Source organism: Serinus canaria, chromosome Z (assembly GCF_022539315.1).
Source record: "Serinus canaria isolate serCan28SL12 chromosome Z, serCan2020, whole genome shotgun sequence".
NCBI lineage: Eukaryota > Metazoa > Chordata > Aves > Passeriformes > Fringillidae > Serinus > Serinus canaria.
This window is the reverse complement of record NC_066343.1, coordinates 49815226-49840009: the sequence shown is the minus strand read 5'-3', so window position 1 is coordinate 49840009 and position 24784 is coordinate 49815226. Positions and strand designations below refer to the sequence as shown.

Below are 24784 nucleotides of genomic sequence, written 5' to 3'. Positions count from 1 at the left end.
CAAATCCATTTCTTACACTTTTGCTGTTTCTTTTTCCTTTCTCAGCAAGTCACTGAGTGGCTTGTGTAGAACAGCTGATTTCTCTTCTGGACTCTCCAGACACAACTGGGATAACTCCATGTGGAAGGAAAACTAAAACCCAGCAGCTGATGGTAGACTATTTCTGCTATTGCTAGCAAATGTGACAGCGCAATACTTGCAGAAATTCAGAAAATTTGTGGGATATTTCAAATATCCAGAAGGACCCAGTACCTTTGAAATATTTTCACATATATCCATTTTCTGAGGCATTTTCTATGCTGAAAGCTGCCCAGTAAAGCCCTGTTCCTGGGCAGCGGGTAGGTGGCTTGGGATAGTGAAGCAGAAGCTTTGTAGAAGCTCAGCTCAGGAGATGAGAAGACTATTTTCAAGTATGTGGAAGAAAACTGGTCAGACCCCTGCGTTACTGAAGGTTGTACATTTATTCTCTGCTTGCAGCAAAAACAAGGTGGGCAGACAAGCTTAATGCAGGTCTGCTTAAGGCAGGGGCTGGGGGAGAAGACAATGGAGGGAATCCCTGTGAAACTGATTTATGTTTTCTCCAACACAGCTTGAGAACTGGAGCCTGGCATGGCATTAGCTCAGACTTTGGGGCTCAAAAGCAACAAAGCTTAGAGTTGGGTCTGATATTTTGTTGTTGTTTTTGTCAGAAGGGAAGCATTTGCCCTGGGTAGGAGCACTGTTCTTTTCTTCAGCTTGCTGACTCAGGTCCCAGAATTTCTGAGCCATCACTCTCTTCTTAACAGAGCTTAGCTCAGCTTTTGCCTGGAGCTGTGCTGTAAAGAAAGACCTTTTTACAGACCACTGCCATAAGTGGAGGGAGGGAGTGAGGAAGGCAGGCAGGTAAGGAGTGAGGAAGGCAGGCAGGTAAATTCATGCTGACCGTAGCCGTATCTTTTTAATTACCTTGCTTGTTGAAAGGATTTACAAGGCTTCTTTTGCTCTCATCATACTGCAGATTCTGCGGGAAAAAAAAACCAAAACCAACAAACAAAACCCCCCAGCCACGTAGTGCGAGGTGACTTCTTTTGATTGACTGCCTAAATATTGTTCAAAATGAATTACCTGTCATACTGCTTATAGTAAGAATAGTTTCTGTCTCGTGAGGGAGAGACTGAACCACAACTGACTGCTGCCTGAGAGATGCTGCAGGAAACACTGGTCCCAGGGATTTTTAGTTCAGCATTTTAAGGTGGCCTGGCTGCTGATTTATTTTGTTCAGTTAGTGAGACTTGAACAGCAACTTGCATAATTTTGCTTGTGATTTGGATGCCATATGAGCAAGACATTGGCTTTAGAAAGTTTACGAATGGGTGAATTGTTACATGATTAAATAATTAAGTGAAATTTAAAATCATTCACAATTTACCCTTATCTCAACGTTGATCACTCTGTGTCTCACTTGAAAAAAAATCCTTATATGCCTGCATTCTTACTTGGTTTTTGCTTTTAATTCTAAAGAAGCATATATATAAAAAAATAGATTTCTCCCTTAGAAATATTGCCTTTCAGTTTATTTGCCACTCATTTTGATAAACATAAAGATAAGAAAAACACAACCAAGGTAAGGGTAAGACTGAAAAGAAAGTATCAGAGAGATACAGTCATTATCCCAGGATAGATACCAACCACAGAGCAACTCCCCACATACTTTCTCTTTTGCTGTTGTTGGCTTCAGACCTTGCTTCATTTAAATTGCACCTGGCGTACTTAGTACAGTAGGTTGCAGACATTCCTGTTCCCTGTAGAGAAGCACAAGTTTGAAAAGGGCTAGCTGAGCAGGAGGGATTCCCAGTGCCAATTTCTTCTTGCAGCTAGAGAAATTACCGTCTATGTTTTCAGATGGGTTTTGCATATATCTTGTCTCTTGTTTGCAAGTTCTATCAGTGTCTTGCAGAATGAAACTGGGCAAGTTCTACTGCCAGGACGACCCACATGTGAGCGGGAAGTCTCAGGCAGAAGTCTTATTGCACTGATGTACGGCAGGAATGGAGCAGTACCAGTTCTTCTTGAGTGTTGCATCTCATGGGTCGACTTGCTCTGTCAAACTGTTCTACCCTAGACCTATTTAATCACCACTTTGCACTTGCTGGATAGGATTGCAGAGCTGGTTTTTCTCCTGGAACCATTCCCTGACTACATCCATCTGAACAATTGGGAGCCCGTACTTTTGGATCCTTCACAGTTCTGACCTACAGTGCTCCCACTTTTAGTCCAGGTCTTAAACAACAGAATTGTATTGTCTGAACCACATTCACCCTGTGAGTGGTTCAAAATCAGGTGCTGATCTGGAGCTTGTTTGGAGTGGTTGATGTGACTGTTTGCTCTTACGAGTCTGTGTGTGCCATGAGAAAAAAGTTACATATGCATTTATTTAGCCTAAAGCCTCCTTGCCTGGGAAGCCAGAATCTGTTTCCTTGAATCCCACAAACCAGTGTGTGCCCATCACCATTTCCACATGTGACCTCAGCCCTGGACAGGAGGACTTTCAGGACTGCTTTTCTGGGTTAAGAGCTGAGTTATATTTCTCTTCTAATTACCGTGTTGCCTACGTGCTGTTCTACAGCTGCTCTTAATGCATCAAACCTCAACTGTTCTCTATCCTAAGTGTCTCCTGCAAACATCAGACTGAAGTGCAAGTCTGGATTTTCTGCAAGGTCTGTGCCTCTAGAGGCCTCTGCATTTCTGTAGTTGTGCTGTGTGGATGCCAGAACTGATCTGTACATACTCAGATACGCGTGGTGCTGTAACACCAGAATAGGTGACAGTGACCTAGCAAGATGCAGCACAAAGGAGTAGCGAGGTTCTTTTCCCTTGTGACTAGGACAGGATTAGGACATAGGCTTTATGTTCTGCTGAAAAAATTGCCATTCTGGAAAAACCTGTAAAAGCTAGGGTGTCATGAATGTTTATAGAAACTGAGGATCATGTGTGTTTAAGGTTTCTGCTATTGAACCTCAGGGCAGAAGAGAGTTTGAATATCTAATGCAAAACACTTTTAACAACTGCTTCATTGAGCAATAACTCCTCAGAGAGCTAGTCTCTGCTTGTTTTGCATTTGCCCTAGGATCTGTAAATCACAGTATTCACAGGCAAGCATGGGTTGAGCATGTAAAAACTCATAGGCAAAGAGTTGAAGACTTGGGAATGGAATATACAAGCTCCTCCACTAATTTTCTTGTATAAGATGTCTCTGCTGGAGAATATGCTTTGCTGTAGAGGAGACTAAGTTTTCCTCCTCTCTGTGTTCTAGCTGGTCTCTGGTATTTTGCTGCACCTCGCCCACATGAGAGACTTGTGTCCAAATGCAGCTTCTAGGGTGTGTGCAGCTGGGGAATCACGTGCGGCACCATTCTAAAAATGATCCATGTATGTGTTGGTGCAATTTCAGGAATTCAGTTCCCAATGTATGGCTCAAAGCACATTTTAGCAAAATTCCCTTCTTCCATGAGTTTGCTGGGCTAGATCAGATTTTTTTCTATAGTTGAAGAGCTGTTTAATAGGCAGATTTTCAATTCCTGCTACGTTTAAACAAACAAACAAAAAACAAAACAAAAACCTAAACCACCCTACCATACCAAAAATTAAAGGAATCAATTATTTCACTTAGCTAAGAAATTATTAGATCCTATGTTTTCCTTTATTTTTTCTCTTCTATCTGTTGGACTGAATTTGCTTCCTGAATTATTTTATTAATCCTCACTTAAGCTCAGAAGCAGCAAGTGAGTTTGCTTGAGGTACTTGAGCCTGCACAGCTTTGAAATTGGCAGAAGTATATTCACAAGGCAGTTTGTACCAGGTCAATTTAATCTCTTCAAGCCACAACAAAATGGAGATCTCAAGCCTTGTTTAGATTTTCAGCACTGTTTTTATTTGTGTCAGTTGTCGCCTCAATTACATTTGTTTCTTGCTATCGGGAAGCTCTCCTCATTGTGCCTGCGAATGGTGACTATAAAAGATTTTACTTTTAAATCTATGATGAGACACGCCACAGTCAGGCCTCATTTTTGTGGTTGATTCACTCATGTTTGGGACTGCAGTGCACCTAAAAGAGATGTCTCCCCGCCCAGGATCCCCTCCTACCCATCTGTCCATACCCATCCCGGGGTGCATGCTCTGCTCTCAGGTCTCCCCTTGTACCGTGTATGTAATGAAAGCAGGGAAGCATTCCTCTTGTTACAGTGCTACCAAGACAGCACAGGGCTATGCTGAACAAATTACAAGAGGGTAAATAAATTCAGATTTTTTTTACCCTTGGTTGCAATGATAGAGATTGATACCCTGCTAAGTGCAGCCTGCCCTGAGACAGTGACACATCCTCAACTTCACATGGAGGCTGACGATAATTTTTCAGTAAGCATTCACTGGGACTCAGTAAAAGTTGTCTGTCTTCAGCTTAAAGCATAACTTTGTATCCTTACAGCAAGCAGGAAGCAGTTAATATTTTCCTAAAAGCTCACAGATTTAAAAATTCTGCCCCAGCTGCAAACTCTGCCAGCAACACGTTTTTTTGGTAGTGGTTTGTTTGTTTTTTTGGTGTTTTTTTTTTTTTTTTGCCTGCTTCGTCATTTCAGAAATTTTATAATTATCAGTAGGCCTGGGATCTTGTGATGGGTCTCAATGCATCATGGCCTGAGTTGGATTCCTGCTTTATATTACTGTTCATAGTCTTTCACTTACACAATCTTTATAGCAGCTTCATGCTCTGCCCTCCACTGAACAAGAGATGGTAAACATCAGTGTATAAGGCGGAGCTAGGGAAGGAGGAATTGCAATGAAATTTTCATTCTTGGAAAATTGATATCAGGATTGTACTAAAAATGAAGGTATTTGTGTTCTTGAAGGAGAAAGCAAAGATGTGTTAGCTTGTATGATGGAGCTCTGTCAGATTTTAAAGGTAGCCAGCTTCTCTAACAGTCAGTGTATCTCTGACTTAAATTCACATGATGCCTGCACTCATTAATTTCTTGACTTTCTTTTACTTTGGTAATCTGCTTAGCTTTTAAATACTTTCCTGTATTATACTATCAGAGCTAAATCAAATATAATCGGAAAACTGTGATTAGTTTCTTGAGGAATTGTCAGCCCAAGTCATATGAGGGTCAGCAAAGCAGCGTGTTCTTCATATGCCTAAGCTCCACCTACCTGAGTCAACAAAATAAAATGCTGTTTGGACTGTAGAAAACTCAAAGCAGATTCAGGAAGAGGCATCTCTGCAGTCAGATCTTCTGCCCTGAAGATGAGAGTTGTGATCAGGCTGCCCCCCGCACTGAAGGTGCACAGGGAAGAAGGAACAGGAGCCCTGCTGCAGAGCCAACAATTCTGGCTTTGCCAAGCCAGCCAGCAAACCACAGAACTGCTGCTGCTTTGGCCTCTGCCTCTCATTTGGCTTCATCTCAGCAGCCACCCACCCAAGAGGACAGTGCCCTTTTTCTGTACCTGCAGCCTGAGCTTCAGGCAAATGCTGCTTATTGGTTTGATCTGCCATGTGTGGGTTGGAAAAAAACATAACACCCAGAGAACCCATAGCTGCTGGAATTTGCAGTGGAGAGGTCTTGTGGCCAGCTGAGCACCATTCCTGACAGCGTCCGTGCCACCTCTGGTGCCCCCACCCTGCTGGCTTCCACCCAGCAGCTGTTGGTGTCCAGGTTTGTCAGGCAGAGATGCCTGCTCTGGCTGCATCTGAGGGTTCTACCCTCACCTCCCCAGGGGGACATCTGAGCTCAGAAATTGCTTGCTGGTGCAGTGCTTCTGTAGGTCCTCTTCACCTAAAAAATCCTCTAACCTGCCTTCGTAAGATGTTGGGTAATCTAAAATTTTATACACATGCCTGCAAATGAGGAATCTGCGGTGGTGCAGGGGAGTTTAGAGACCAGCTGCAAAAAAGTTGAGGGCAGGCCAGAAAAACCAAGGCCAATTTCAGATTCAGCTGTCCTCAGTGACGACAGGTCCAGAGGCTGTCAGAGAACCACAGTTCAGCTTCAGTCACTTGCACACCCTTGGGGTTTGTGATAGCTAGGACACTGATTTAAGAGGAGCATGCTACTTCTGGGCTGAAGTTTGCACTGAAGATGAGACTTTACACAGTCAGAAATGCCTACTGCTTAATGTACCTAACTTCTTAAAACTACGTGTTTTTAACTGCTTTTTACTTGTTTGTTCCAGGTTGCATGTCTGGTTGGACTTGATGCATGGCATTTGCATGACACCCAACAGCCTGGCTGTGGATGTGTCACTGAGCAAACATGGCCTTCCCAGCAAATACTAACGGCAGCGCTACAGGTAACTCAGCGGGAACGCTGTCCCCCTTTGCATTATTAATCAAAAGAATTCTTACATTGTGCGAGCAGGAAAAGGAAGTGATGGCAGTTCAAACACTGAAAAACAGTTTCCTGGTAGATCAGAGCCCATCTGTTCTGCCCCCCCCCCCCCCATCCCCCACCTCAATAATCTTTTAAATATTTATAGTGTGCAAAGTAGTTTGGGAAGACTTAAGGGCTGGCACTCAGTTATTCAGCATGCAGTGTCCTCTTCTCTCAAGGACCTACAGGGGGTTACTCTAGGCTCTGGGAGGCCTAGGGCTTTGCTGCAGAATCACGTGGCTGTTACACTGAGTCTGTAATAATTTGTGAGATTAACCAGCTCTTAATGCATCAATGGTCACCCTTACTGATCAGTCTAATTTTTGTTGCTTGCTTCTCTGCAAAGCATGAAAACATTTCTCAAGCAATATCCTGAAGAAGTGTTCACTTTTTTTTTATTTTTAAGGACTTCCTGAACTGTCTGTTTTGGTTGTGTGATACTCTGTGATATGGGTTGCTTGGCATGTTCAAAGGTTGCTGAGGAGGAATGGCAGGTCAGGAGGGGGCAGAAATTGCAGGACAACTGATAACAGCACAGCAGTGTTCCTCCTGTGGTTATGTCAATATTTTCCTCTTCTGATCACTGCACAAACATAGTTTTAGCCCGCTAAAGCTGAGGCTGTTACAGTAGGATTACATGGAAAATGTCAAGTGCATGGCAGGCAGGAGCTTGGGAGTTGCTCGCTGTGCTCACTGTAGAATTATTCTAATTAGAGCATGGGATTAAAACATTTTGTGTGCAGGATATTAGAAATACGGAGTGCCACTATGTGCAGTTTATGCAAAACAAGAAGTGTTTTTTATAGGCTAGTGAAAGTTGAATTAAGTCTATGGCATTACTATTATCTGTTGATGATTTAAGGTTAAATTTACCAATGTTGTTAAATCTTGAGGCTGCTGAAATAAGATATTTCTATTCCTTTCCCCTACCCACTTTTTATATAATTAGAAGTATATTCTTTAAGATAGAAACCATATCATTTTGTAACCTTCAGTAATCCTTTTGAGAAGGTGGACTGCAAAACCTCTGGTGTATGACTTAACTGCAGCTGTTTGCTGCCAAAACCCCCCATGTAACTTGACTTTTTTTGTAATATGCCTTTAACTTAAGTCATGTGGAAAAATTTCCTCTGCTTACAAGGAAAGAAAAATTGTGCATGGAGTGTTGCTGATTGCTTTACTAATCTTTCTGCTCCCTGCAGTAGAATTGTCTATCGAAAAAGTTGGTGGGCTGATGTATAAGTCTAAAAGCAGCTAAACGCTTGTACTGGTATTGCAAGAAGAAGTTTTAGTTTCAGGATTGTTATGCAAACAAGGCTTCTTGCAGGATAAAGCTGTTGGTTCCCCTATTCGTAGAAAGCCGCTGTAATAAATTACAAGTATTTAATGCAGAACTAAATTGGACAACATTTTGCAGATACTGTCAGGACTTGTTGGCTTTGCAAACCCTTGAGGACGGTGTTCTAACATGCAGCTATGTATGCCCATGTCTCCACATCCTCAGCAGTTCATAACAGACAAAATATTGGGTGGCAGATACCTGTGATTTGTTGTGCTGCCTGGGAGAGATTGCTTTTGGATGAGCAAGAACTGATCTGGGCGTTGGAGGTACTGAAGCAAGTTTCTTAATTGCATGGAGCTGTACAAGTGGAAAGACAAACTTCAGGGGTGGTGTTTTCTGCGCCCTCTGAATCAATCAGCAGCAGGAAAAAGAACTAGAAAGACTTGTTAGGGACTACTAAGCCGCATTTATGTTACTTGAATATTTTGGCAAGTCTGACCACATGTTCAGCTTCATTCAAGTATGAAGTGACTAAGAAGCAAGCAGTGGTTTGCTTTGGTTAACTCGAGAATGTGAGTACTTGCACTATCAAATAATTATGCCTATGTGCCATTTTGTTAATTTTTTTTCAGTGTACAAGCCTATATGGACTACTGCTGCTGCAGATGAACTCTGTAGAGGAATGCTTGAATTTGGAACTTGTTTCCAGGAAAGGATCTAGCTATTTTGCATTTGTATAGAGATTTTTTTAAAAGGGATATTTATGGGAAGTTGATTTGCTGTAAATATTTTAGTGAGTGTGTACAGGAGATAAACTACAAAGCAAGTGATGACTTTATCATGAAAGCACCTATCATAAGTTTCTCTGTCTCTTGCCTATCTCAGTAAAGACATTAACCTTAAATGTGGTGAATCAATGACAGACTGTGATTTATGCTTCAGTACTGTTTGTCAATAGTTTTGTTTGCTGCTGACTTCAAAATTTTATCACTCTGTTAACAATCACATTGCACAGGGGTCTTGTAGTGAACTGTATTTCTTTGGGCTGCAAGCTTATTTGTTCTTTTTTATCCAATTTGGAAGTTTTTGTGACTTCTTACTGATTTTGGACTAGGCTGTCAAAGCTGTGCTGTCTGCTCAGAAAAAAGCTGAATAAATTGGTGCTTGCAGAAAAATTTGCTATATTTTATGAGTTGCTGGATTGTGTTTAGTTATAGGTACTGGATAACTGTATAGAGTCTTCCCTGGTGGCATGTGAGCTCACTGCTCAGTCCAGTAAACTCACCAGGGTTAAGGAGTGCAGTGCAAGTCCAGAGCATGCTGTGCAGTCATCCAAGAAGCTGCCTTAGGAGCTGGGAAATACCCTTGGGAGTCTGTAGTTGGTTTGGTACATGATACAAATTAATTTCTCTTTGCATAGTACAAGAAAAAATAAATGAGGTGATTGTTTCTCTAAATAGTCTTAGTGTCTCCATTAACTGCTGGGTGAAACTTCCAGTAATTGTTAGCTTCTGTGCTTGCTAGGACTGATGCATAATTCATCTATTTAATGAGGCTCTGCTAACATTTCTGTAGTGATATTTGTAGAAATGTCTCCCAGTCAGATACAAAAAGCACAATGCACGAGCAGAAAACTTACAGGGCAGTTTGGAAATAGCTCTGGATGGATTTTCATTCCTTTCACTAACAGCCTCTTTGTGAAAACTTTCTTTTCAAAACACACATTCTGAAGGGCACTCCATGGAATAGACTTCCAGTCTAATTCTATTTATTATGATGTGGAAAACAAGGAAGCAGCAAAACAAACATAGGATTTAGATTTAGAAAAGATAAAGGATTAAAAGCTGGTTTTGTCAATAACCATAATAAAAAACATGTTTTATTTGACTTCCCTAAGCACCTCATTCTCTATATCCAGAGACTGGAGAATTGTTAGTCGTTTCTTAACAGACATAAAAAGGCATTTCCAGTTTCCTTGAGTGGGATGGGCTGCAGGGGTCACTATAGCAAGACTGTTGCACAAACCCTTTCTTTACTTATTCTGTAAAGCAAATGCATATTATTTTCTGTATGTAGGGTCAGATATTTCCCTGCTCTTTTCTCTTTCCCCGCTTTTGTCTCTGCCTTCTCCTCAGTCTAGTGTATGGATTTATGTTTCCATGCCTTCCCACTCTGTTTTTAACATGCTTCTCTACATACAGAAGCACAGCGTCCTGTAATTCTGGATGTAGAGAAGCATGTTAAAAACAATTAAAAACATTCATTTGAACTGTTTACTTGCATGTTGAACTCTGCTCCATGCTTTAGATTCCTGCACAATTCTTAAAGCAGTGGCATTGTAGCGCCTGAACATCATTTTCACTGTTAGTCTCCTTGCCCCTGTAAGGCAAGGAACTGCTGCTGTGATAGCCAGTCTGCAGCTGTCAAGTGTCTTTGCTTCCAGTGTACTCTCTTCACTCGCAGCTGATCTGGGCATCCACCTCCATTCCTTGCAGAAAGCCAGGGCTGTGGGACCACAGGAGCTTTGATGAGAGATATGAATCACATCTGGACTGCTGTTTCCTTTGCAGCAGCCTGGCATCCTCTAGTTATTTTATATGTGCACAGTTACACTGGAGCACCCTGTGGGCTTCTGGTCAGATTTTCTTTGTATCTGAGCAGTTTTCTTAACTCCTACATGAAGTTATAACTATACACCAGTTAGTCAGAGAATGAGGCCATTACGAAAAGCTGCTGCCTGAATTAATTTTGTTTGAGATACTAACGTCAGCATGACTCAAAGGCCAAATGTTTAATAAATGTGTTTTCCATCTGCTGGTATATAAACGCTTAAGCAACTGTTGAAAAGTATTATGAAAACCCCAGTTAACTTATTAACCCTTTTAACTGAGGCCAGTAAATAGAACATTTACTTAGAGCAAATGTTTTTATCACACACATCCTCTGCATTGATTGTAACAACTCTTACCAAAGATTTGTAGACACCAAAGATTTTTCTTTCAGTTACTGTATTATTTGACTTGCAGTCTCTCCTTTGATTCCATTTTCCTCATTCACTGTAGGTAATATGCACAGAATTTTGCATTATTTCTAGCCTCATGATGTAAATATAGTCTAAGCAGAAAGTGTGCACCAGAATGTTACCACTGTTACTAACTTAAGGAGAATATCCACCATTCTTTATTACAGACCATCCATCTGGGAACTCACAGACCTAAATGAGATAGCAGTTGAAAGTGTTTGATTGCCAGGCAGTAGTCCATCTGCTGGAGCCTTTCCTCCTGAGTAGCGCAGGTGCCTGCCCTGGGAGCCCAGCTGCCAGCCACTCTCACTGCTTCCTGCACTGTGACTGTCACTGTGGCATGGCTGCAGTGCCACTGGCACACCAAGCTCTGCACTCAGCAGCTCTGAGTTTACTTCGTTTAGCAGATGCAAGTGACCAGGATTCAGGAGAGTTTGTCTTTTTACCTAATCAGTCTTGCAAGGGCAATTTGTTTGAGTCAGGACTGTGTGATGACAGACTATTTAAACCTATTCCTCCCCTACCATGCTCCCTGCTCCAAGCCTGTTTCCAATAATTTTCAGAATTACTGGAGATGGGTGTATGCCCAAGTGCATGTTTTAGTAGCTGGTGAAAGGTTCTTGCCATCAGGAGAGCCTGCTCCATTGGCCTGCAGTCTTGAGCTTTTGGGATGGGCAGATAGCTGTCACTAGGATCCAGCTCCTGCCTCGCCCACAAGTGATCCTGTGAGTCACTCTGGTGGTGCCCAGTATTTAAAAACAAGCTAGGGTGGGACCCTGAAATCTGTGGGGAGAAGGGTGGGTGAGCCTGCAGTGATTTCACATAGTCTCTATCACAAGTCATATCAAAATTTTCATCAGTGTGCTGTAGTACATTCACTGATGCAAGATCTGCCTTAAGGACTGATGGCTGGAGCTGAAGCACGTGATCTCACAGTGAAAGGCATCCTTTTACTTGAATTAATAATTGCTTCTGCAACTGCTAGTTGATGACTGTAATCTCTCTGCATTTCCCTCTGCAGTAGAAAGCTTAAAAATTCACTGACTTGCATTTGCCCAATTTAAAGGCCTTTATGAGACTGCAGAGGGCCAATGACCACACATCTTCCTTTACTCAGGACTTGTTGCCCAAAGAATGTGCTACAGGTCTGATTTTGGATTCTGGTGGAAAGGTAGAGATCAGGAAGAAGTTTAAAAGGATACATTAAATACAGTGTCATTGGAAGTTGGGGACACAGGAGTCTGCTCTGGATAGTCCAGTCCTTAGAAGTGGAGATAGCATGTGGTGGGAAAGAGATGGCCCAAGATACAAAACAATGATATGCAGATGCTGATGCTCTGCAGGAGGACAAAGTGTCCTTGAGAAAAAGAACAGGTTTAATTGATCTGTCTTTTTGTCAGAGATTACTGCAGTTGTGTCTTGTTCTGGACTACCTTCTGGAGCTGCCCAGATTCTTACATCTCACCTAGGCAGAGGACTGTGTTCATTCTCTCTGATGGAAGCTTGCTCATGGAACAGTGCAGGCTTTCCTTCTCTGGGATGTTGAGATGCACTTGTGTGGGCAGCACCTGGACGTTCTCATGTGGCCTGCTGCTGCTCCCTCTGGAAATACATGTCCTTTACACCCTGGGAGGCAGCTAAGGGTGCTCATCTTCTATTTTAAAGTTTTCTAGGGACTCATCAGGCATGTATTGCTGTTTGCGGTACCAAGCAGCCTTACTGAACTGCAGATTAAGAGTGATAAAACCCCCAGGTTCTTGTGTCACTGCCTTGTACTGTCTGGTGGCAGCTGGGGTGAGAGTAAGGAGCAAGCACCAGAAACAGGACAGGCACATGTCACAGGAAAAACACAAAGAATAAACTTTTTCCAGACTTGAAAAATCATTCTCTCTTCATTGTCTGCCTTTCTCCACTTACAAGACACACAACTCAGTACATTTTCCCCCAAACTATTCTACAGTATTCCTCACTTCCCAGATTCTTCTGCAGAAAGCAGTTAATGAATAATGCATATGAATCTCCTCCCTGTGGGAAGGGAAGATATTTTTTTTTTCCCTTTAAAAGTGTATGGTCCCTCAGGAAAATTACTTGGATGAAAATAGCCTGATGACAGTTGCTTGTCCTTCTGTTTGTGAACACGTGAGTGCCTGCATTTAGAGATGTTCCTTACAAAAGGGTTACTACTGGAGCAGAAATCCTTGAGAAGCTTCTTGTAGTGGCCACTCTCTCCTCCTCCTCTTTAGAGCCATTGGAAGGCTTTGTATTAGAGATGACAGAAGGGCAGCCCTTCCTGTATCATATTTTCACAGCACTTTTTAGGGGCTGAGGGACCATTTGGACTTCGCACGTTGGCATTGCTGCTGTATCTCCATTTCCTTCCTCTGGTAACATGACTCCCCTTGGTAGCAGAGTACTATTCCTGCCAGGATGTCTTAGTGTAACCAGCTCTGAGCTTTGGGACAGCAGCATGCTTGTGATCATCCTCCTCTTTTTATTCCTGCCATTCCCTCCTCTGATTTCATCCAGAAATTACACTTACCACATTGGCAGACAGCAGTGGTTGACCTCTGCTGTGGGATATAGCTTGGGGTGTCTGGGGGAAATTAGCAGATCAGCCAGGTACAAAAAGGGCTCTCCTGCTTCCTATCTCTCTAAAACTCTTAGAGCATATTCTCAGTCTCTTAAGAATTTTCTTCTTCTGACTCTTCACAAAGACTTTGCAAAATTAAAAGCTCAGAAGCTTGGAGAGGTGAGTGTGCAATCTAATCATACTCTTTCATGTTTTCTGTCTGTCCTTCCCTACCTTTTGCAAAACGTTCTGACCTGTAGAAGTAGGTAATGTGACCCTTACCTCTTCTCAGAGTCCATTCCTTTATTTTGCCCAATGTCTCCTCCCTTATTATCTTGCACTGTAATTAATGTTTTATGAACTGGTTCCTCTTTTTAAAATTAATATATTCCAGTATATTTTTTTCTTTATAACAGTATGTTGATTTCCTTCAACATATAAGGGCTTGTCTGTGATATTTTTGCCCTTCTGTATTTATTTGAAAGTTGGGGGAGGGAAGACAGGGGACACAGACTTTTTAATATCTGGGTCTGAAGGTTTGGTCAGACGAGGATGAGGATCAAATTACCTGATAATTGGGAGGAGACTGTACTCCCTATGTAAACCAGACATCCCTTGTCTGGAGCAGTCTCTTACTGCATGTTGGTGTACTCCTAGCCCCTTGCCTACCCTTGCTTCACACCACCAACCTCTCTGCCTGGAGCACTGTCATATGGTTTGCAGATCAAGTAGTAGAAAGGAAACACTTGTGCAACTCTGCTGCTGTTACTGGAATTTCAGGTCTAATACTAGCAAATAGGTCAATTTTTAACACTTCACGTACGCTGCTTCGTAAATCTAAAATGTGCAGCTTTCAAAAAATACCAGCAGTGCAAGAAAATAAAGTGAAGTGCATGGCCATGGTTGAAAAAAGTGGACTAATATTTGCATATGATACAAGCATAAAGGCAAGATCAGGACAGTCAGGTTTCAAGGACTTACAAATATCACTAGGGTTAACTGTGGAGATGCTAACTGTGTGTAGCATCTCCACATCCAGTCCAGCTTTACTGTCCATTGTGGATCCTGCTACTGTGTGATGTCCTGGTAAACTGACCTGAACTCCTTCTCCGACTAGGTGACTTGCTTAGTGGATGAGGGAAGGGTTGTGGATGTTTCTGCCTGGACTAAAGCTTTTGACAGTGTTTCCCACAGCATTTTCCTGGAGAAATGGGCTGCTTATGGCTTAGTGGCTTTACCACTGCTCACTGGGTAAAAGACCATCTGGATGGCCAGGCCTCAGGTTGGAGATACATCCAGCTGGTGGCCAGTCACCAGTGGTGTTCCCCAGGGCTCAGTACTGGTGCCAGTTCTGTTTAAGGTCTTTATGCCCTCTTATGGATGAGGGCATATCAAGGGCACTCTCACACAGTTTAGAGACAACATCAGCTCCAGCAGGAGTGCTGATCTGCTGGAGGGCAGGAAGGCTCTGCAGAGGGATCTGGACAGGCTGGATCATGGACCAAGGCCAGTGCTGTGAGGTCCAACAAGGCCCAGGGCTGGGTCCTGCCCTTGGGTCACAGCAGCCCCAGGCAGTGCCACAGGCTGGGGCAGAGTGGCTGCAAAGCTGCCCACAGGAAAAGGAGCTGGGGGTGCTGGTGACAGCAGCTGAACATGAGCCAGCAGTGCCCAGGTGGGCAAGAAGGCCAATGGCATCCTGGCCTGTGCCAGCAACAGTGTGGCCAGCAGGAGCAGGGGCAGGGATTGTCCTCCTGTACTCAGCACTGGTGAGGCCACACCTCAAATCCTGTGTCCAGTTCTGGGTCAAATCCTGTGGTCAGTTCTGGGCCACACACTCCAAGCAGGACACGGCGGTGCTGGAGGGAGACCAGAGAAGGGCAGTGGAGCTGGGGAAGGGTCTGGAACACAAGTCATTTAAGGAGCAGCTGAGGGAGCTGGGGTTGTTTAGCCTGAAGAAAAGGAGGCTCAGGGGGACCGTATCACTCTCTGCAACTGCCAGAGAGGAATGTGTATCCGGGGGCGGGGGTCAGCCTCTTCTCCCAGAACAACTGACAGGGTGAGAAGCAAAGGCCTCAAGTTGTGCTACGGAATATTGGATAGGAAAAATTTCTTCACCAAAATGGTTGCCAAGTTTGGAACAGACTTATTAGGGAAGTGGTGGAAACACCATCCCTGAAGGTGTTTAAAAGATGCGTACGTGCAGTGCTTGGGAACAGACGTATTCTAGTGGTGCACATGGAAGTGCTGAGTTAATAGTTGCTGATCTTAAAGGTCTTTTCCAATCTAAAAATTTCTGTAATTCTATGATTCTAAGGAAAAAAATATATTTCACCAGATATGAAGGCTTCAATTGTCTACTTGCTCCCACAACAAATCTTCTTACCATAAGCTTTCCCAAGCAATCACATTGGCGTTCTTACCTGAGCATACACAAAATACCATGCAGTTGAATGTGGTAACATGCCCTCTGAACAGAGAGAAGCTGTGAGACAAGCAGAGAAGAAGGAAAACACAGATCTTATCTCGCTTGCTGTGCCTGTGTTGTGCTAAAGTAGAATGCAATATGGAGATTGTTCAGCCAAAGTGAGGATGTTTTGTTCCCTTGGCCTATCAGAGCCAAGAAATGTGTCTGTGGGACTGTCAGGGGACAGTCACGGGAGAAGGAGAGAGCAGTGCAGTTCTGTGCCTTTGTGAGCAAGAGTAAGTGCCTGGCAGATTCAGTTTAGATACAATGTACATAATATAGTACAATAAAGTAATTCATTAACCTGATGATGGAGTCAGATGTATCATTCTCTCTCCCCTTCCGTCGGAGTCGCCGTTGATTTACAATAGTTGAGGTTCATTCTGTGTGATTCCAAACTAGATGGACACTTAACAATAATATGGGGGGCATTTATCAGCTGCACCTGAAAACATGTATTTGACACTGTGACTTAAAACCCATCCTGGCCCACCCCAGCTTGGCAAGTCTGAGTTGCAGGTTTCTGTACACCAGGAGAAGAAGTATGTTTGCTTGCTTCTTAATGCCCTTCCAGAGGCATCTGCTAGAGAGGAGATGGCTGGGCATGTCTGACCTCAATGGCTAGTAGGTTTCAAATCATTCTGTGGAAACCAGCTGCCAAATTCTGGAAGGCTATAAAGAGGGAAAAACAGAATAGCGCATGCCCATTCTCTCAATGGGCAATTAAAATCTAGAAGAACAGCATATCCAACCTGGTTTTGGGCCAATTAAAATCTAGAAGAACAGCATATCCAACCTGGTTTTGGGTATAGGAACATAAACCTGACAGTAGTGGGTGTGGCCAAGCTCTGTGTTCCCCTGAACTGGATCTCTGTAATCAGGCAGATTATTTCACTCTTTCCAAGCAGAGCCACACCATTGCTGAGGAAATGGTCTGTTTGGAGGCATGTGTTTTAAAGAGCTGTGTTTCATCCATCGCCTTTCACAGATCCATTGTGCTCTCTCTGCCTTTTGTTTTCCAAAGGGGTGTGAAATAATCTGCTTTTTAGATAAGAATTTATCAGCTGGATAGCTGCCCATGCACCAAACCTCACATTCTCTCTGCTGCAGACCAAGTCAGGTTTTTCGGTCGCTGGGGAGCTGTGCCCTGACCTCAGTTTTGTTTCTACGGCAAACAGTAGCTGAATGAGTTTATTTGACATTTTAATGGTCTCAAAGGCCAAGAAAATAATTGTGTATATGCTCTTTGCCTTTAGGTTTAACTGGTGCCTCCATATTTGAATTGCTGGAAAGGGTGGATGTGCTAATACACACTTTGGGTTGTTATTTGGACTCGTGAGGTCTTTTTCAGCCTGCTGAGTTAACAGAGTTTTGAGGACAGTCCACTCAAGGTGCATGACTTCATGAAGTGCCTGTTCAAATGTCAAGCCCTCAAAACCACAGAGTAATGATAAACAGATGGAGCATGTGTAGACAGCTGCTGAAATCTGTTCTTCTCTAAACAGGATATCATCCTGTCTTTTTTTAGAAAAACGAAACCATATAATGTTAGGATTTTTTTTTTCCTCTCTGAGCAGAATCCTAACTCTTGAGAAGAATGTTCTGGCCATTCTCTTCACTTTGCTTCCTCCTCCAAGTGTCATGTTTGTTTTCACAACAGAAAACTACATGGCTGTTTTAATGATCTCCCCTGCTGATGGAGCTAGAGATGCCCACCACTAACACACCGTCCTGCTTTGCACTGTTTATTCTCACCTGCTGGTTGAAAGATAGGGCTTAAAAAGCAGCAAGCACAAAGTGGTGGCTGCAGGCCAGGCAGTGTTTCAAGGGCTGAATTTTTGCTTTTTTTCCTGAATTGAAAACATGGGTTGAGTGTCAGCTGCCCTAGAGTTTTTCTGTCTTCTGGCAGAAGCTTCAAACCATGGTTAGGAATTGTTCCCAAATAATATTTTGTGGAGACCTGCTTTTCTTCATCCATGGGGTTGTTAGAGCACAGACCAAATCCAGTTCATTTAAAATTCAATACTTTTGTGGTCCACAGATGAAACAAGTTGAGTTCTTCAGACTAATTTTGGATACATCATTGACTTCTAATTCAAGGAAATAATTTTAAATTACCTAGAGGGTAGAACCTACTTTAGAGTCCAAAAGCTGATGCCTGGAAGTATTGTATATTACTTTGCTTCATATTAAATGCCACTGAAACTATCAAGACATTCAGGAAACACTTTTATTGGAAGTCTGCAATTTTAGCTGAAGGTATTGCAGAGGACTTGGACCTTGCTCCTGCCAATTCACCACAAGATCCTGCTTCTGTTTGAAGCACAGCTCTTCCAGTCTGCAACACACTTGGAAATTGTTTGAGAATTCATGTTCCCCCCTCCTTTTTACTTTTAACTGTTCCTGACAATCTGCACAGAAAACATGAAAATAAAGTTATTTTCCTTTAGTCCTGTGAAGTCTTAGGACCTTAGCCCTTGTTAAATGAGTTTGCCACCTTTTAAGAGCAACCATTGTAAGCAGAGGTGAAGAGAGATGGAGCTGAAGGCTTTGAGGCTCTTTTTATGATGATGAGAAGTGGGTCTTCTTGCATCTAGAATTCCAGTTATCCTTCCTTGAGTTAATACTTGGTGTTACATGGAAGCAAGAAAATTGAATATGGAAAAATAGTGCATTGTTTTCAAAGTGCTTTTACTAACATGAAGAATATCTTGTACATTTTGGATGTGTTTCAGAAAAAAAACCAAAAAACATATACTAAAAGTTATATTTTTATCCCTCAAATTATAGCTTGCATATGAGAAGCATAAATAAAACAAGATTGAATGTAACACAGACAAAATTGCAAGCGGTGTTGGTTACAACAAGGGTAATTGTTCTGCCCAAATTATATCAATGAACCTTTCTGTGCTCTCAGTCCACATGTGGGAGTGAGAAATGAGAGGTGGGTGGGGGTGAAAGGCTTGGGGAGGAAGGGAGAGCACAGGGTGGAAGAGAAGTGACCTGAAATGAAATTCCCTTTTGGGAATTACATCTGTCTTCATCAGGGGAAAAAAAAAAACCCTAAAACCCAAAAAAACAACACCGAACCCTCCCCCCCCCAAAAAAAAAAAAAAAAAAAAAAAGCCCAGAAACCCAACATCATTTTAGTGTGTTACTTGGTACAGTTCCTTCTGTCCTGCTACCGATTTCATGTATTTTAACCCTTGGGGACCCAGAGGCATTGCACAGCATGTGAAGTGCTGCAAAGGAAACCGCTGGCGCTGGGCTGGGCTGGCTGCCGGGCTGGGACTGTCTCAGGAAATTCCAAATGAGTATAAATAAATGCTCTGTAGCAACCACTGGGCTCCCTGCCTGCTGATGTGTCAGGACTATGCAGTCCCTTTAAGGCAAAGGAAAGTGTGCTTCAGCCTTAATTTGCTGAAAAACGGAACACGGTAACATCCAGGGGTTTCCTTCTCATGGATCGGTGAGTGAGGCCCTGGAATGGGCCCGGGTGAGGGGCTGCCTCTGCTAAAACCAACCCTTGATGTTCTGACAGCATATTACGTTGGGATGGGTAGAGGGGTTTTTTCATGTTTCTAGTGGTGCTGGGTTAGTCGGGCTGTCTCGCAAGTGCTGCCATCTGAAGGGAGTTTGCACTTGGGGTTTCAGGCACCTCTGTGTTTTCGTCCTTATATACACAGTAGTTTGTTTCCTTCAACAAGCTCTGGTTTTCTCATGGAAGATCAGTGTTGTGAAAGCTCTAGAGAAGGGAGTGGGACTGTGCACCTATTTGCTGCAAAGCATCACTTCAAAAGCAGAAAGGCAGCTGTTGCCCTCTAAGTTGGTAATTTTGAGTATTTTTCATAGACTTTCAATTATAAACCACTGGGTTTAGTTATTTTTTAACTTTTTTCAGAATATCAGTTTGTTGTTCTGAACTAGTTTAAATGCAGAGGAAAAGTTTACAATTGTTTTTTGGCAAATGCAAATTGCTTAGGCTTCTGAAGCTGGGAAAGCATTCACATCTCATACAAGGAATCAGTACTAGATTAATATAAAGAAGGGGAGGAGGGAACAATTCCCAGTATTTGAAATATCATACTGATTATTCAGCTAAACCATATTTCTTATGGAGGCAAGCATGGGACAAAATAATGTCCTTCCAGGACTCATAAAAACAAATATTTGTTGAATCATTCTTGCAGAAGACAATTCTTCCATTTTTTACACTCTCTGCACAGCTGTAAGACAAAACTGAAACTGTAAATCAGTTTTAATACTCCACAGCAGGTTTATATCCCAGGAGTCCAGATTCTTTCCTAATGGTTATTCCTGTTTCAATAGTCCTATGTATCTGTTCTCCGCTTCTCACCTCTTCAGAGATTTATAAGCACAGAAGGACAATGATATTATAAATCTAAATATTTTGGGTTTGTGATTCAGTTGTTCTTGGATAGAAAGTGAATACAGCCTTCTTTGCTTGTGCTTCGGCAGGTAACACTCTTGCACCTTTGTGTTAAAAGACATTTTCAGGCAAACACCCTGCTTAGATCCGTGACTTCTTCGGGAGATGATTTGGATAAGTAAGAAAAAAAGAGAAGAATTTGGGGGTTTGCTTCACCAGCCTTTTACCTCCATATTGTGAAGCTCATCCTACTATGTGGATTCAAGTCCTGGACTTTGTAACTACTTTTTTCCTTTATCACTTTTATTGTGATAATGAAGCAATAGGGGATGATGTACTGTTGGAAGAACGGGGCAGGTGTGCCACATTTTCAAGGGTTGGCAAGGGGGGTGGGGTAGCTGTGGGGTTTCTCCTGTGTCACAGAGGACAGCAAGGTGCTTCACCAACTCTGGGAGTCAACCTGGTGTTCATCATTTGCTTTCAGTGTTTCAGACAAGGGGTTTCCTTCTCAGTTACATTGCTTGACGTGGGCATTAATAGGGCATTGGTGGAGGATGACGTGGGAAGCCCATCAGTGAAATGCAACTAAGGCAGTTTCTGACTTGCCTGACAGTGGAGCTGCTGGTCATGCCCAAAGCCACAGCTCACCCCACAGGTGGACTTGCAACAGCAATTAGCCAGAGTAGCCACTGTTCTCAGTTGTTTCTGTCCAGAGGTGGCAGGGCTGTTGGTAACAGAAGCAGTCACTACCATGGTTTCTGCTCTGCTCTTCCTTGCTGCTGGTGCGGCACTCAGCAGACTGAGCTAATGACTGTGTCCCTTCCCAGCCATGCCCTGCTTCCTGCCACTCACTGCCCTTGGGACCTCTGAGTCAGAAACTGGGATGGAGACAGAACAGCCTAGCATCTTAGCTTTTGTGGTTAATGGCCTTGAGGTGGTGCACACACAAGATGTCCCAACACAAAACTGACAGATATTGAGTTATTCCAAGTATGTTAAAAAGTGGATTTATTATCAGCCTCAAATAAGGGAGTTGTCAATAATATAGAGCAGATTTTGTGAATTTCGTTACGGGGGCATTTTGCAGTCACTCTTAAGATGATTGTGCTTTTTACTTCCCCAGGAACATATTTCTCTTAAAAAATATTATCTCTTCATTCAGGATTAATTAATTTGCACAACTTTCTTATAGTATGTATTTTCTAGTTTAAATTAACTTCTGTTTGAGCTGCAAGTTTCCAGTTCACAGATTCTAGAAGTAAAAGTTTTAGACATTACAAGGTCTAGAGAGGGTTAAGAAGTGTATTTTTGGAAGGTGGTTTTTGCTTTCAGCTCACAGAAATAACTTATTTGTGGGTATATGATGTTCAGATATAAATTCTGTAGGTAAGTTTTTTTGTACCATGTGAAAGAAAACACTTAACACCTGTAAAAACAGGTTAACACTTAAGTGTTAAATAGGTTTAACACTTAAGTGTAAAAATAGGTAATGTGACCTTGAAAGACCCTGTTTTAACACCAAAAGGGCTATTCACTACATATATACTCCTTTGATTAGCTGGCTGGTAAGCATTCTGAGCATTTTCTATGTGACACCAAAATTCTCTGTCATAGCTGGCAAACATGTACCAAAGAGAAGAATAAAAGCTAGAGTCTCTTCTTAACCTCTTCAAGGTTAAGAAATAGTTCTCTGGTTGAGGAACTGACCCCTGAGGAGGAGGTGATGGTGGCACATCCAGACTAGTGCACCCATCTGATCACCAGGACCAAAGCGAGAGCTGGCCAGTCAGTCCCACTTCAGTGCCAGGTAGGATCATGGAGGAGATCCTCCTGAAAATTATGTATGTGAAAAATAAGGAGGTGTTTGCTGACAGCCAACATGGCTTCACTAAGGGCACACCATGCCCAACAAATGTGGGGGCCTTCCATGGTGGAGCTACAGTGGATGATAGGATGAGGGAAAATTAAAGATCCAATATTATCTACCTGGATTCGTGCAAAGTATTTGAAACTGTCTCACACAACATCCTTGTCTCTAAACCAGAGACACATAGATTTGATGGATGTGTAAAGAATAGACTAGATGTCTGCACTCAAAGAGTTGGACTCAACAACTCAATGTCCAGATGAAGATCAGTGACACCCCCTCCAGGGTCAGGTATTGGGACTGGCGCTGTTTAATGTCTTTATTGGAGATAGGATCAGTGGTAGCACCCTCAGCACATTTGCCAGGGATACCACGTCATGTGGTGTGATGAACACTCCAGGGAGAAGGGATGCTGTCCAGAAGGACTGACCGGCTTGAGAGGTGGGCCTGTGTCCTCAAGCACAGCAAGGCCAAGTGTAAGGTTCTGGATTGGGGCAATCCTGAGCACAAATACAGCCTGAGCAGGGAATGGACTGAGAGCGGCCTGGGGGAGAAGGACTTGGGGATGTTGTTAGACAAGAAGCTTTAAATAACCCAGCAATGTGTATTTGCAGCCCAGAAAGCCCACTGCATCTTGGGCTGCAGCCACAGAAGTGTGACCAACAGGTCAAGGGAGGTCATTCTCCACCTCTTCTCCACTCTTGTGAGACCCCACCTGGAATACTGTGTCCAAGTCTGGATCCCCCAGCATAAGAGGGACGTGGATCTGCTGGAGTGAGTTCAGAGGGTCCATTAAGATGATCAGAGGGTTGGAGCATCTCTCCTCTGAAGACAGGCTGAGAGAGTGTGAGCTGTTCAGCCTGGAGAAGTGAAGCTTCCAGGGAGACTTTCCAGCAACATTCTTACCACATATGGGGGGGCTTGCAAGAAAGCTGGAGGGTCACTTTCTATGAGGGCATGCAGTGATGCTTTTAATGTTATTTGCATTGTGGCTGTGATTGTTTATTCTCCTGTTGCTGTAATCATCCTATTTCTAGAAACAGCATGGTATTAAAAGAGCAGATAAATTCTTTAAATTCCTTCTTTTACCAGTGTTGCATGGTAAATGGGCCATCTTAGCCCAGTGCCCACCCTGTTTGTTCCCAGAGCAAGCAAAACACAGCAGCCATCTGAACCATCTCTCTTCAACTGATGCTCGTTGACTTGAGGTACATCTGTGTACCTTAAGAATTGACTGTACTCTGAATTGACTTAATTCACATCTCTGCAGCTTAACCCTGCAAATACCTGAGCTGGAGCATCTAATTATGAAACAAACCCCATGTAAATACTATATTGTGGTGTAGCTTCATCCCTTCTCGGTTATTATCAGGGAAGTTGCTATCCTCCATTTCCTGATTACAACCCCCACCCTAAGCACTGAGTATTTAGATGTCAGATTTAAAAGTCAGTTCTCCAGCTGGGGTATTGACACATACATTCTGAAAAGTAATCTAAAAACCATATATAAGTGTTTTCCCAGTTTTCTGCTTCCTGTTTTTTTTTTTTTCAAATTAAATTTGCAGCAAACATTTTACAGCAGAGATTTATTTGTTTGGTAAAATGTGCAGTCAGTGCTCCTCTGTAACAGGAGAATCCTCCATCCCTGTAAGTGTGGGTTTGGTAGCAGGGTCTGTTCTGGTTGGGGAGTTCTGGTTTGGACTGCAGTACCCCATACTCAACAGTATCAGGTGCATCAGGTGTTAAATCACATTTCCTTAGCGCATGACTGTAGCTGAGTATGAGCAAAACAGCTTACCTTCCTTACAAGGCAGTATTTATTGGTTGGCTTTCCATGGCAGAAAAAGAGATGAAGTTGTTATCAGCCACATCCCCAGTGCAGTGTAGCATTCTGGGCAGCTGTGCAGTTGTGTATTGTTCTTTTACAAGCAGAGCTGGGCCATCCCAGCACCACAGCCAGTACTGCAGGAAGGGTGGCTGAGGCCAGCACCCAGCCCCAGGGTATGAACATGAGCAGCCTGCTGGCCTGAGTGCTGTGCTAGAGTGCCTTTCCTCCTTGCAGAAGATGAGCAGCTTGCTGGGGCAGTGTGTACTCCACACCTGTGGAGTGCTTCACATTGCCACTTTGTGCTTTAACTGCAAAGAGAAAATAAAACACTTGATGATCCTGCTGTATCTGGAAAAGTAGAGAAATTATTTACTGTTTCTGTAAGTTTTTCTCTCCAGGTTCTTGGAAAAAAAAAAAGTCTTTTAGGTCAACTGTTTAGTTTTTGGACTTTTCCCCACCAGCACTTTTAAAAACAATAAAGACTGAGATTGAACTGTTAGGGAGCAAGTAGTTTCATGGCATCTCCTGTATATTACTAGCCAAGAGAAAACTGATAAAATGATGTGAAAGGTTAAGGTCTATTTTACAAGAGGTTTTATTATGATTGTTTTGTTTAACTTATATTCAAATCCCAACACTTGAAAAGGAGAATGAAAGAAAAATGGTCAAATATTCAGTTTTGCTTTTTTTTTTTTTTTAAAAAAAAAAGTGCTTGGCCTCATGAGTGTTGGATCTTTTCAGAAGGTGAGACTGATGTTTACATATAGTAAAGTGAAGAAAAATAAAAGAACAAAAGTAGTATTTTAGAGGTGGGGGGAGAAGGGGAAAATTCTCCAATTTATTCTCTGTTGTAGTAAGGAATCAAAAAGTCAGAACTTTTCTTTTTAAATTCCTTTTCCTGGCCCAGATGAGCTTTTAAATTGAAGTTGAGCGTATAAAAATACTGATTGATTCCATTTAT

The 24784-nt window shown here is 42.7% G+C and overlaps 1 protein-coding gene and 1 long non-coding RNA gene across 7 annotated transcripts in view; one reads left to right on the top strand and one right to left on the bottom strand.

Annotated features, from left to right (window-relative positions):
* KANK1 (KN motif and ankyrin repeat domains 1) overlaps positions 1-24784 on the top strand; it is a 129042-nt gene that overhangs the window by 72916 nt on the left and 31342 nt on the right. For 2 of the 5 annotated variants that reach the window (XM_050986763.1, XM_050986764.1), the window contains one exon: positions 6205-6321. In XM_050986763.1, coding sequence (XP_050842720.1) covers positions 6285-6321 — 37 coding nt within the window. In that variant the 5' untranslated portion in view covers positions 6205-6284. Of the gene's footprint in view, positions 1-5671; positions 5688-6204; positions 6322-8041; positions 8256-19088; positions 19208-24784 lie in introns of those variants that run through there. The other 3 variants (XM_030236898.2, XM_030236899.2, XM_018918424.3) reach the window with 3 other exon arrangements.
* Positions 528-5475, bottom strand: LOC127061021 (uncharacterized). Of its 2 annotated transcripts, none has more exons than XR_007780426.1 (4): positions 5185-5475; positions 1691-1781; positions 946-1000; positions 528-815 (listed from the first exon to the last, which is right to left on the bottom strand). It is a non-coding gene; the product is annotated as an uncharacterized LOC127061021 (long non-coding RNA). The 2 variants fall into 2 exon arrangements; XR_007780425.1 differs by lacking the exon at positions 5185-5475 and adding an exon at positions 1867-1955.